The 12,348-nt window shown below is 43.4% G+C and overlaps 1 protein-coding gene across 3 annotated transcripts in view; it reads left to right on the top strand.

Moving 5' to 3' along the window:
• CPLX2 (complexin 2) overlaps nt 1-11,792 on the top strand; it is a 124,014-nt gene extending 112,222 nt beyond the window's left edge. For all 3 annotated transcript variants that reach the window (XM_072146049.1, XM_072146050.1, XM_072146048.1), the window contains exon 4: nt 8,506-11,792. In XM_072146049.1, coding sequence (XP_072002150.1) covers nt 8,506-8,703 — 198 coding nt within the window. In that variant the 3' untranslated portion in view covers nt 8,704-11,792. The remainder of the gene's footprint in view (nt 1-8,505) is intronic.
• The last annotated feature ends 556 nt before the right edge of the window (nt 11,793-12,348 follow it).

Genomic DNA, 12,348 nt, shown 5'->3' with positions numbered 1-12,348 from the left:
GACTGATCTGTGGCTGGCACCGCTGAACCTCAAGCCGGGAATGGTTGTGTGTGACAACGGCCGTAACCTGGTGGCGGCTCTGCAACTCGGCAGACTGACACATGTGCCATGCCTGGCCCATGTGTTAAATCTGATAGTGCAGCGTTTCCTCAAGACATACCCCAATCTGTCTGATTTGCTCACGAAGGTGCGCCGCATCTGTGCGCATTTCAGGAAGTCCAGCCCAGATGCTGCCACTCTCAGGGCAGCGCAGCGCCGCCTCCAACTGCCCGCTCACCGACTGTTGTGCGACGTGCCCACGAGGTGGAATTCAACACTGACCATGTTATCCAGAGTTTACCAGCAGCGCAGAGCGATTGTAGACTGCCAGATGTCAACTTCCACCAGAACTGGTAGTCAGGTCAGTCAGCTTCCTCAAGTCTACAATGAGGAGTGGACGTGGATGTCTGATATCTGTCAGGTGCTGAGTAACTTTGAGGAGTCAACACAGATGGTCAGTGGCGATGCCGCCATCATCAGCCTCACCATCCCGCTGCTTGGCCTGTTGAAAAACTCTCTGGTCAGCATGAAGTCGGAAGCTTTGCGCTCGTCACAAGAGACGGGGGAAGAATATTCCCTTGTTGATAGCCAAAGCACCCTGAGGTCTGTTTCTCAGCGCATATCGGAGGAGGTGGAGGTGGAGGAGGATGAGGAGGAGAATGTTGGCGAGACACAAGAGGGGACCATTGTTGAGTCCTTCACTGTTCAGCGTGTATGGGCAGAAGAAGAGGAGTTGGAGGAGTTGGAGGAGGAGGAAATGGACAGTCAGGCCAGTGAGGGGAGTGAATTCTTACGCGTTGGTACTCTGGCGCATATGGCAGATTTCATGCTAGGCTGCCTATCCCGTGACCCTCGCGTTCAAAGAATTTATTCCAGCACCGATTACTGGGTGTTCACTCTCCTGGACCCACGGTACAAGCAAAATCTTCCCACTCTCATCCCTGGAGAGGAAAGGAGTGTGAGAATGCATGAATACCAGCAGGCCCTGGTGCACAAGCTGAAACAGTATTTCCCTTCTGACAGCGCTAGCGGCAGAGTGCGTAGTTCTGCGGGACAAGTAGCGAGGGAGAGTAGGCGAGCAGGCAGCTTGTCCAGCACTGGCAAGGGTACGCTTTACAAGGCTTTTGCCAGCTTTATGTCACCCCAGCAAGACACTGTCACCTGTCCCCAGTCTCGGCAGAGTAGGGCTGATCTTTACAGAAAGATGGTGAGGGAGTACGTAGCTGACCATACCATCGTCCTAAATGATCACACAGCTCCCTACAACTACTGGGTTTCAAAGCTGGACATGTGGCACGAACTGGCGCTGTACGCCTTGGAGGTTCTTGCCTGCCCTGCCGCTAGCGTCTTGTCCGAGCGGGTTTTCAGTGCAGCTGGTGGCATCATCACCGATAAGCGTACACGCCTGTCGACTGACAGCGCTGACAGGCTGACGCTTATTAAAATGAATAAAGGCTGGATTTCTCAGAATTTCCAATCTCCACCAGGTGAAGGAAGCTCAACCTGAATAATTGATCCACTCCTCCTCCTCCTCCTCATTTTCCTCCTTCTCCTCCTCTTTGTACAGTAAAGCAGAGGAAAATGGCTATTTTTTGACAGGGCCCACTGGCTCTTGCTATAGTACTTCATGCATTTAATTTTTCTGGAGGGCCACCTACCCGGTCCTCTGTTTGAAACAATTTTTGTGAGTGCCACATACAGGCACTCAATCTATTCCATTTTTCTGGAGGGCCACCTACCCGGTCCTCTGTTTTAAAAAATTTTTGGGACTGCCACATACAGGCACTCAATCTATTCCATTTTACTGCAGGGCCACCTACCTGCTCCTCTGGTTTGAACAATTTTTGGGACTGCCACATACAGGCACTCAATCTATTCCATTTTACTGGAGGGCCACCTACCTGCTCCTCTGGTTTGAAACATTTTTGGGACTGCCACATACAGGCACTCAATCTATTCCATTTTACTGCAGGGCCACCTACCTGCTCCTCTGGTTTGAAACATTTTTGGGACTGCCACATACAGGCACTCAATCTATTCCATTTTACTGGAGGGCCACCTACCTGCTCCTCTGGTTTGAAACATTTTTGGGACTGCCACATACAGGCACTCAATCTATTCCATTTTACTGGAGCGCCACCTACCTGCTCCTCTGGTTTGAAACATTTTTGGGACTGCCACATACAGGCACTCAATCTATTCCATTTTACTGCAGGGCCACCTACCTGCTCCTCTGGTTTGAAACATTTTTGGGACTGCCACATACAGGCACTCAATCTATTCCATTTTACTGGAGGGCCACCTACCTGCTCCTCTGGTTTGAAACATTTTTGGGACTGCCACATACAGGCACTCAATCTATTCCATTTTACTGCAGGGCCACCTACCTGCTCCTCTGGTTTGAACAATTTTTGGGACTGCCACATACAGGCACTCAATCTATTCCATTTTACTGCAGGGCCACCTACCTGCTCCTCTGGTTTGAACAATTTTTGGGACTGCCACATACAGGCACTCAATCTATTCCATTTTACTGGAGGGCCACCTACCTGCTCCTCTGGTTTGAAACATTTTTGGGACTGCCACATACAGGCACTCAATCTATTCCATTTTACTGCAGGGCCACCTACCTGCTCCTCTGGTTTGAAACATTTTTGGGACTGCCACATACAGGCACTCAATCTATTCCATTTTACTGGAGGGCCACCTACCTGCTCCTCTGGTTTGAAACATTTTTGGGACTGCCACATACAGGCACTCAATCTATTCCATTTTACTGCAGGGCCACCTACCTGCTCCTCTGGTTTGAACAATTTTTGGGACTGCCACATACAGGCACTCAATCTATTCCATTTTACTGGAGGGCCACCTACCTGCTCCTCTGGTTTGAAACATTTTTGGGACTGCCACATACAGGCACTCAATCTATTCCATTTTACTGGAGGGCCACCTACCTGCTCCTCTGGTTTGAAACATTTTTGGGACTGCCACATACAGGCACTCAATCTATTCCATTTTACTGCAGGGCCACCTACCTGCTCCTCTGGTTTGAAACATTTTTGGGACTGCCACATACAGGCACTCAATCTATTCCATTTTACTGGAGGGCCACCTACCTGCTCCTCTGGTTTGAAACATTTTTGGGACTGCCACATACAGGCACTCAATCTATTCCATTTTACTGGAGGGCCACCTACCTGCTCCTCTGGTTTGAAACATTTTTGGGACTGCCACATACAGGCACTCAATCTATTCCATTTTACTGCAGGGCCACCTACCTGCTCCTCTGGTTTGAAACATTTTTGGGACTGCCACATACAGGCACTCAATCTATTCCATTTTACTGGAGGGCCACCTACCTGCTCCTCTGGTTTGAAACATTTTTGGGACTGCCACATACAGGCACTCAATCTATTCCATTTTACTGCAGGGCCACCTACCTGCTCCTCTGGTTTGAACAATTTTTGGGACTGCCACATACAGGCACTCAATCTATTCCATTTTACTGCAGGGCCACCTACCTGCTCCTCTGGTTTGAACAATTTTTGGGACTGCCACATACAGGCACTCAATCTATTCCATTTTACTGGAGGGCCACCTACCTGCTCCTCTGGTTTGAAACATTTTTGGGACTGCCACATACAGGCACTCAATCTATTCCATTTTACTGCAGGGCCACCTACCTGCTCCTCTGGTTTGAAACATTTTTGGGACTGCCACATACAGGCACTCAATCTATTCCATTTTACTGGAGGGCCACCTACCTGCTCCTCTGGTTTGAAACATTTTTGGGACTGCCACATACAGGCACTCAATCTATTCCATTTTACTGCAGGGCCACCTACCTGCTCCTCTGGTTTGAACAATTTTTGGGACTGCCACATACAGGCACTCAATCTATTCCATTTTACTGGAGGGCCACCTACCTGCTCCTCTGGTTTGAAACATTTTTGGGACTGCCACATACAGGCACTCAATCTATCCCATTTTACTGGAGGGCCACCTACCTGCTCCTCTGGTTTGAAAAATGTTTGGGACTGCCACATACAGGCACTATCCAAATTAAATTGTCTCCATAGCAGCCTCCACACGTTGTCTCCATTGCTACCTCCAAAAGTCGTCCATATAGCTGCCTCCATACATCGTCCCTTTATCAAACGAGGTGTGTCAGGCAGAAATTTGGGTTGTTTTCATGGATTCCACATCAAAGTTGTTAACTTTGTCGCCACCCTGCTGTGTAATCCCCAAAATATACTGGCAAACTTTTACCATTTAGGGATATTATTTCAGCGCTTCTTGCGCATCTGTTTACATTCCCCTCACCCGGCATATCCTAAACTTATAAGAACGCTACTACACTTGATCTTATACAAAAGGTTCTTAGAAGTGCTGTTTGGGGAGTAGCCTAGAGACAGGGGCTTGGATTGGCGAAAGCTCGCCTGGCAGCGGAACGCCAGCTCCATGCGCATCATGCGCTTCTTGCGCATCTGTTTACATTCCCCTCACCCGCCATATCCCAAACTTATAAGAACGCTACTACACTTAACTTGGTGCAGGCTGGGACCGAGTCTGACCCTGGGGCTGGTCATATACTGCCGACGCAGAGAATTGCGGGGCCTACCTCGGTCCAGGTCTCAAAGGCCTACTATACCTCCTCCCACCCCTCCTCCTCCTCCGAATTACCATCCGTGGGCATGGCGCCATCAGTCGGTAGCTCTAGGCACAGCAGCAGTGCCATCGCTAAGCGACAGCAGGCGGTGCTGAAACTGCTGAGCCTAGGCGATAAAAGGCACACCGCCCAAGAGCTATTACAGGGCATTCCACATCAAAGTTGTTAACTTTGTCGCCACCCTGCTGTGTAATCCCCAAAATATACTTGCAAACTTTTACCATTTAGGGATATTATTTCAGCGCTTCTTGCGCATCTGTTTACATTCCCCTCACCCGGCATATCCTAAACTTATAAGAACGCTACTACACTTGATCTTATACAAAAGGTTCTTAGAAGTGCTGTTTGGGGAGTAGCCTAGAGACAGGGGCTTGGATTGGCGAAAGCTCGCCTGGCAGCGGAGCGCCAGCTCCATGCCAAGATCCAACTAACATAGTTTTAACTGCAGCACCTTTAATCTACTACTAGTTCACTGCCTCCATACATGGTCCCCTTATCAAACGAGCTGTGTCAGGCAGAATTTTGGGTTGTTTTCATGGCTTCCATGTTAACTTTGTCGCCACCCTGCTGTGTAATCCACAAAATATACTGGCAAACTTTTATCATGTACCGATATTATTTGAGCGCTTCTTGCTCACCTCCTTTGGTTCCTCTCTGCTACCCATTGGTTTGAAGCCTGAGTCCATTTAGGGTATGTTGCCATGCCTGCCGCTGCTGCCGCTGCCTCTGCATGCCGTCCCCTATAGTGTCAGGGTCAATTATTGGATGTTTTAGATGCTATCTAGCTTCATTCTGTCACTCTGTCATGGCCATGCTGTTGCCCATAATTTTGGCATAATGGTGCGATTATGCAGCCTCAGAGGCATCCATGCATGCTGCCCCTGCTGTTTCCTGTCCATTTCCGTGGTGTTTCCATCCTTTTCTGAGGTTCCCAGGTGTTTGGCCAAGCTTCCCTGTGCAGAGCCTTGGTCCCCTTGAAAAATGCTCGAGTCTCCCATTGACTTCAATGGGGTTCGTTATTCGAGACGAGCACTCGAGCATCGGGAAAAGTTCGTCTCGAATAACGAGTACCCGAGCATTTTAGTGTTCGCTCATCTCTAGTTAAGAACCCATTTGTATATGAATTATGCTTACCGTATTTTCAGGGCCATTAGGCGCACCGGAATATAAGGCGCATTAGTCCGATGCGCCTTATTTATGTAATAATTCCATATATAAGGCGCATCGGACTATAAGGCGCGGGTCGGGGGCGTGGCGGAGGTCCGGGGGCGCAGCGGAGACCCGCCGAGACGCGATGCGGAACGCGGGGAAGGTGAGGGGGAGGTGGAGGATGGCAGCGGACCATACTTACATAGGTCCCCGCTACCGGAGACAGCAGATCTCCAGCGGGAACTGCAGACCACGCGGCAGAAGTTGTTCGTGCCGCGTGGTCTGCAGTTCCCGCTGGAGATCTGCTGTCTCCGGTCTCCGGTAGCGGGGACCTATGTAAGTAGGGTCCGCTGCCCTGCGCCATACATAGGGCGCACCGGACTATAAGGCACACTTTGGATTTCTAAGGAAATCCAAGGCTTTTATGTGCGCCTTATAGTCCGGAAAATACGGTATTCCTGGAATACCCCTTTAGATCCTTGTTCTTGGGTGAACCGATGAGGAACTCAGATTCTGGTGTCTTGCTACTTGATGCCAGTCATATTTGTTATAATCATTGAGTTCCTCTATAAGCTTATTTCAGAGTTAATACGGCGGCTTTAGGTGAACTTTATTTTTCTGCTTCTTGAGTTATGAGATGTCTAGTATCATCTTTGTGATTGTAAGGCTGATGATATGGAGTTTCTGGTCCTCCATAATAGGTTATAGGCAGTGTTTTCTTGGCATAGAGTTGCATATAATTAATTTCAGTCGACTATCTTTCAGCGGAGATCTGATTTTGTGTTCTTTCCGAAATCATCAGTAACAGAACACAGATAAGTCCCATTATCTAAATAGGAAACCTTTTACTGCTCCAATGAAACTTTCTTAGAAATAACATTGAGGTTTTCCTTGTATTACAAAGAAATAGTATTGGTAAATTTGCAGGAACAAGATTAAACAAACTTCAAAGCAAGAAACTTCCTTCTAACTCTCGTCTGTGACCTTGGGAGACCAAATGTATGTTGTCACTGAAGAGGTTTAAGGAAGTTCAATGTTATCAAGAAATCGCTTAATATTAGAAAACTCAGTCATATCACTATCTATCACCTCCCTTGGGCAGCTCATTCCCTCAGCAGATGTTCCATCTAATCACAAGGTGGGCAGAAGGGCACAGATCTTTAATATCCTGTCAGGAAGATGAGGGAGATAACAGACAATAAATTGGCCTTCTCAAATTCCACCATATCAGATGAGTAAAGAATATTCTTCATAAAAGAAAGAAATATCTTCATCGTCATCTATTTACAGCACGGTGGAGGTAGAAATTACATTTCTTGAAATGTGTTTGATTGATGGTTCCAAATACGTGTACAATGTTTCCAAGTTTGCTCCTAAGGTGAAAGAGGAATATTGAGTCTTTTTTTGGATGTTGGAATATTCTGTTTATGTTGTGCTCAAAATTATTCCTGAAATACATACATCATAACTGACCCACAAAAAAATCATAAAATGTCATAAAAATTTTGGAAAATGGATGGCACAATGAAAAGCTTTGAGAAAAAACCAAGTTTTCCCAAGATTCAAACCTCAAAATCTGGGAGCAACATTATAGCTCTGTTTTAAGTTCCAGTTTTAGATGATTTTATAGTGATGCTAGGCCAATGATGGCCAATGATTTTGAGTTTTGTGTGTCAAAATTCATTAAAAAAAACATAATTCAGGTGATGTGTCTCTTCTAGAAAAATCCAGAAAATGATCTGCTGTTTCTGTTGACACATTTGACATCACTGGACTCTGTGCAACTAGACCTTACTAAATGCAAACAGTGCAGATAGCATATAAGACTAGCCTTGCTCTTCATACTCCCAACGAAGACATAATAGAAATAATATCTAAAAGGTCTATAAGAGCAATACAGTAAATGTGAACATATATTTGAATGTGGGAATTTTCTTCTAAATAGCATTTGCATATAGTTAGACTAAAAATTGAGGTACAAATGATAATGATGACATTTTATATACCATCAATGTTGTCCAGGGGTGCATTAAGACTTCCATGGTCCCTAGACTGTATGAATATTATAGCTTCTACAAGTCTGGAATTCACTTCCTACATATGGTACGAGAATCAGCTTCTTGGGGAGTGAAGGATGTGTTCTTTCTGACTGCTTTCAATCTGCGGTTTCAGGACCTTTGGAGGACCAACAAAGGTCCTGAAATGGCTCTAGTGTACATGTGTATTGTGAGCAGGAACAGATATATTAGGATCTCATGGGTGAAGGTCCTTCTGAGTATGTAATTTGGTGATTTGAATGGTCATGGGCTCCATAGAAGGCGTTTGCCCCAATCTAACACCCAAACCATCTTTATTATAATCCACTACTGGTGACATTAAATCACTAGAACAATTGCTCTGTAGTTTCTACTTCTTAAGCCAATTAGATGCTTTATATTAGCTAAATATATATGTGGAATTGATGTAGATTTCAGTTTCCCTCTCAAAGTCTGCATGACTATAAAAAAATGGTGTGATGTCCCAAAATTACTTAAAAGCGGCACAAATACTAAACGTCTAAGAACTTTACTGTGTAAGCTTCAACATATGACCGTTTCTTATAATAGTTACACCTAGTTGACTTAACAAATTCTCTTTATTACTTACAGTATGGTTTGAAAAAGAAAGAAGAAAAAGAAGCAGAAGAGAAGGCAGCTATGGAACAGCCTTGTGAAGGTAGCTTGACCCGTCCAAAGAAAGCGATCCCAGCAGGTTGTGGAGATGATGATGAAGAGGAAGAAGAAAGCATTTTGGATACTGTACTCAAGTACCTCCCAGGTCCTCTCCAGGACATGTTCAAAAAGTAACTGTGGCCCTGAAGCGAACTTCTTCTCTAGCCAAACATATTTTCAGCTACAAATAAATGGACCATCTATGGAATCTTTAACACAAGAAAATACATAAAAGCACATACCAGGATAACACGAATAGGTAAAACATAAGAGTAACACAAATCTTCTTTACTGGCAGACATAACCATAAATGCAGACAGCTAGGCACAATCGGACACAAATATACATTCCGGAGAACACAAGTTCAACTTCTCATTTTCTTTTTATGGACTAAGCCTCACACTATGTTACATGGACCAAACCTGCCACTGCTGCTTGGTTGCAGCAGAATTTACAAGACTTGCCCATTTTGGAGCTGCCATTGCTGGGCAGCAGTAATCATTTGATGAGTAGATAGGGTTTATGTTTGCGCCCTATAGATGTTTACTAGACAAGACTCCAGTGCTCACCAATAACTAAAGGCTCGTAGTAGTCTTACGAGTGTTAATAATATGTGTACATAATCAGCTCCTCTCCCACAAGGGTATAAGGAGATGCAAAGTGACAGAGTTCATATGCAGATTTACAGTCCACTTTGTGAATTTTGTCGCACACTGCGTGACATCTGGGAGCTTGGAATATGTCATGAGATGCATGTGGAGAAACCCTAGTGTGTTACCATCTGTTCTGTACACTGTATATTGTTTTCCTGTCTCTCTTTCTTCTCGCCTTTCTCTAACTTGCTAATGGGACCTGCAGCGTTAAGCTTCTTTGATTCAGAATTTCTGATCCACCAACATCCCTTATGCAGAAATTGTCAAGAGTCCTACGCAAAACGAAGCAAGCTAAGGTGCCGTATAGAAATGGCGTTTATCCTGCGGGTCTCTTAGCAATAATTTTCTTATAAAGGGAACAAGGGTCTGAAGCCTGATGTGGATCCATACATGGACACTGACTAGGATCCATAGACTTCTCTTTAGATTTCTATGACTGTATTGCTGACTGCATGCTTAGGAAAAGTGTTTAATGCCTTTTTGAAATTGCAAGCACTGTCTGTCTTAGTCCTGTGCCTATCACTGTATCTCTTGTTTACATTAATACCATGAGGACCAGAGTAGAGCTGTCAATCGAACATGTATACCATTGTGTGCACTCGGCAAACTCTCACTTTTTAATTTTTTACTGTGGGAGATCTTATTTTCTGTAATCAAACCAAAGTGATTTTGTCTTAAAAGTTTATATATGTCTTTGTCAGTCAATGTTTATGTCCAACATTCCGAAAACATGAAGGCATAGCTCCTCTTCCCTTCCGCCATGGGGCAGGGCAAAATGCCAAGGACCAAATTGCAGATCCTATATAGGAGAAGCATTATATTTTGTATATTATAGCACAGGGTCCATAAGTCTTTGCTTCTTGGAACCACCATACATATCCACAGCTGTGATTTCATCCCATGTCTCTATATCATTGCTTTTATAAAGATGTCTGATACATTCCGTTCATCCTGTGGTCAACGGGACTTTGGACATGTTATTAGTGGATTAGGATAAGGCTTTTCCATTTACAGGTCTATGTACACAATATATACTAATAGCATAATGAAAAACTAAAATGATCCTGTTATAGAAGCCAGATTTGTCTTCAAGATCATAAGCTTCAAAATAAAGAAGGTGTAGATACAAGACCTCTTCCCTCACTTAGCCCTATAACAATAAAATGAATACATGTTAAAAACATCAAAACTGCCTATATGAAATGATATCCTTTTGATTTTTAATTGATTATAAAATCCCATTGCAACATCTAAGCGGCCATGTATGCATTGCTCCTTCCAGGCTCTTTGTGCCTATAGCACAGAAGGATGTCCAAGCACCAATTGGCAGCTCACTTACACCTTCCCTATCAGTTGCTTGTTATCAAATCCATTTTTGCAGCTGGAAAAATTTACTGCCATCCCTTCCCACAATGCAAATTTTGTCATGGCTGTCCGCTACATAAGAATATAGCATGTTATCTCTTTTATAAACCCTTTAAATGACTTATAATGATATATTGTGAAAGTAAATCCTTTCCATTTCTACGATGTTTTAACCTTATATGCGACAGAAAAAATCTTTTTTCATGAATAGGGTTTGTATAGATTTTGATAATTACTTGCATTCATAATTAGAAATAAAATGTGTAAAATATAAAAACCTTAAAGATAAGGGGGGCAAAAGGTGTTATACTACAAAAGGGGATTTAAATCTGTAGATTGAATAAATATGATATATACAACTAGTAGAAAATTCCTAGAATTTATGAGCTGAAAAGCTTTGAGTGGTCCTTGCAAATATTGATGTACATATATTTTATGTGTGTGTGTTCTATGTGTGAGTCCGGTGTGTGTATATATGTACATTGAGATGTTTGATGTTATCACTAATATTTCCTATGTGTGTTTAAATGTTTCATTCTATGACAATGACAGAAATGGATAAATGTTTCATCCATGCATGCTTCTGTTTCACAGTGATACCAAGCTGCCCATGTCACATGACTGGGAACGGCCAACCGTGACCGGTCATTGAAGCCCTGAGGCTTCTGTAGGAGATAAAGCCATAAAACCATTACTTGATGTCTTGTAGAGTCTGTTTTGTATATGTTCATTCTGGTATGCACATGACAATATAGAATCCAACCAACTCTGCTCTAGAGGTTCTGTTAGGGACAAATCTGAAAGCAACCAAAATTGTCCAACATATTAAAGTTGTGAAGTTAATATATTATAACAGAAACATTTCGTTTTTATGCAACTTAAACTTAGTGACAATGTATTTTTTTCCCACTTTGCACTTTACCTAAAACTCAATATTGTAATAGTCTTGTATGAGATCATAAAAGATGTAATTATAAAGATGATAGACGTGACAACTGGACTTATAGCCCCTGAAGACTGGCTTCTATCGATAGGGAGGTATCGGCAGTTTTGACCCATTACAACTGGTATGAGAACGAGAAAGTAGTTACAAAGTAGTTTGTGGATAGATATGCAGCTGCATGAGCAAGAAATAGAAGTTTGTATCCTTTGTTTTGGTTCAGCCACAAGTCATAGTGAAAAACATATGTGTAGGGCTGCACTAAATGCAGTACTTTTTAATGGATACATCAAAAGTGGATTTTAATTTAAGGGACTCTGTGACCACACCTGTAAGTATTTCTTTCTTCTCTCACAAATCTCTCATCTGAACTGTTGAAAGGGACCTTTTTAAATCCAACTTGTAGACAGGAATCATCTAATCAGAATCAATACTGTCATGTGAGAGGTCGGAAGTTAGAGCAGACATCCCACCTGACAGCAGAGCCTAATTTGCGTATCTGGTGATGAAACTAATGGCAATGTTTTGTTCGGGAACAGTGGGAGCTAAAAAAAATAAATTCCAACTGTATTAGAAAGAACAGTGTCTAATATCAAAGGATGCCATTTTTGATGCTTGTGGTGGGGATCAAAGGTTATGGGGGGGACACTCAAGCCATCATTCAAGAATAGAGAAAAAGAAGACAGAAATTCAGCTCCTGTTGCAAGATGAATTAAAACTTCTTTTCTTATAAAAACTATATAAATACTATGAAGGTTTGAGTGGTGTAAACTGCTAACAGATGTCACCTAAACATTGCATCCAAAAAAAAAAATCACCAGT

Source organism: Engystomops pustulosus, chromosome 4 (genome assembly GCF_040894005.1).
Source record: "Engystomops pustulosus chromosome 4, aEngPut4.maternal, whole genome shotgun sequence".
NCBI lineage: Eukaryota > Metazoa > Chordata > Amphibia > Anura > Leptodactylidae > Engystomops > Engystomops pustulosus.
The sequence above is the reverse complement of the archived record's forward strand: the minus strand, read 5'-3'. Positions and strand labels throughout refer to the sequence as shown.